We start from the raw sequence: 800 nt of genomic DNA, 5'->3' as shown, positions 1-800 counted from the left end.
GCAACTGTATTGCAGTCGTGAATGCGTCTCGACGTCATCGATGCAAATTGCAATGCGCATCTCTCGAGCATCGAATATACGTCTTCTGCTTGTGAAATTGTACCGTTGCCAGTGTGGTTCAATGGACCTCCGACCGCTTGCATGATGATCTTGCCGCCCGGATGTACGTCGACAAATTCCGTGATATCATAAACACCACCTCGAAACGTTACCCAAAGTTTTCGGTCTTTTTCGTTGTGCAATTTCACCTCTTCTGCGCGAAAAGTCGGCAGATCTTTTCGAAACGGCGGTCGCCACGAATCGTCTTCCTCCTCTTGTCCACTGGCATATGTGTGAAAAGCGATCGAGCCCAACGTCAACACCGCCGACGGATATATCCACACACTGGCTCGCAGCCAGCAAATTTCAGGCAACTTCAGGCTTTGTCTCGAGTGGAACTGAGCAATTGTCGCCGTTTTTGTAATCCGATACAGCCGGGTGCTTTTTGAAAATTCTTTCAACAAGGCTATTATTCGCATTCTGTAAGGTAAAAAACATCAATTTAATCAAAACAATCTCTTCATTTTTCTCTATCTTTGCTCATTCGAACATTGTATTGTTTAATTATTGTCTGATGTTGGTTTCTTTTTTCAACTATCCCATCCCATTCCATCAGAGAATTGTATTGTGGAAAATTATTTTTTAGAACAAAATCTGCCAAAAATAGTTAAAATGACACATTTCAGCACGAGTATAAACTTTGCAAACCATTTTTTTGCATTTTCATTACCAGTTTATTCGCACTTGCAGATCAAGATATC

The 800-nt window shown here is 41.8% G+C and overlaps 1 protein-coding gene across 1 annotated transcript; it reads right to left on the bottom strand.

The window, feature by feature from the left end:
• Nucleotides 1–5: 5 nt before the first annotated feature.
• On the bottom strand, nt 6–518 carry Tsp_12985 (cytochrome b5; the record flags this gene model as incomplete). The annotated part of the gene is made up of 1 exon (XM_003366166.1): nt 6–518. A coding segment is annotated over exon 1 (513 nt), but the record flags the coding sequence as incomplete, so codon positions are not given.
• Nucleotides 519–800: the final 282 nt, after the last annotated feature.

This window comes from Trichinella spiralis (assembly GCF_000181795.1).
Source record: "Trichinella spiralis strain ISS 195 chromosome Unknown Scfld6448, whole genome shotgun sequence".
Classification (NCBI taxonomy): Eukaryota; Metazoa; Nematoda; class Enoplea; order Trichinellida; family Trichinellidae; genus Trichinella; species Trichinella spiralis.
This window is presented reverse-complemented; position numbering and strand designations above follow the sequence as displayed.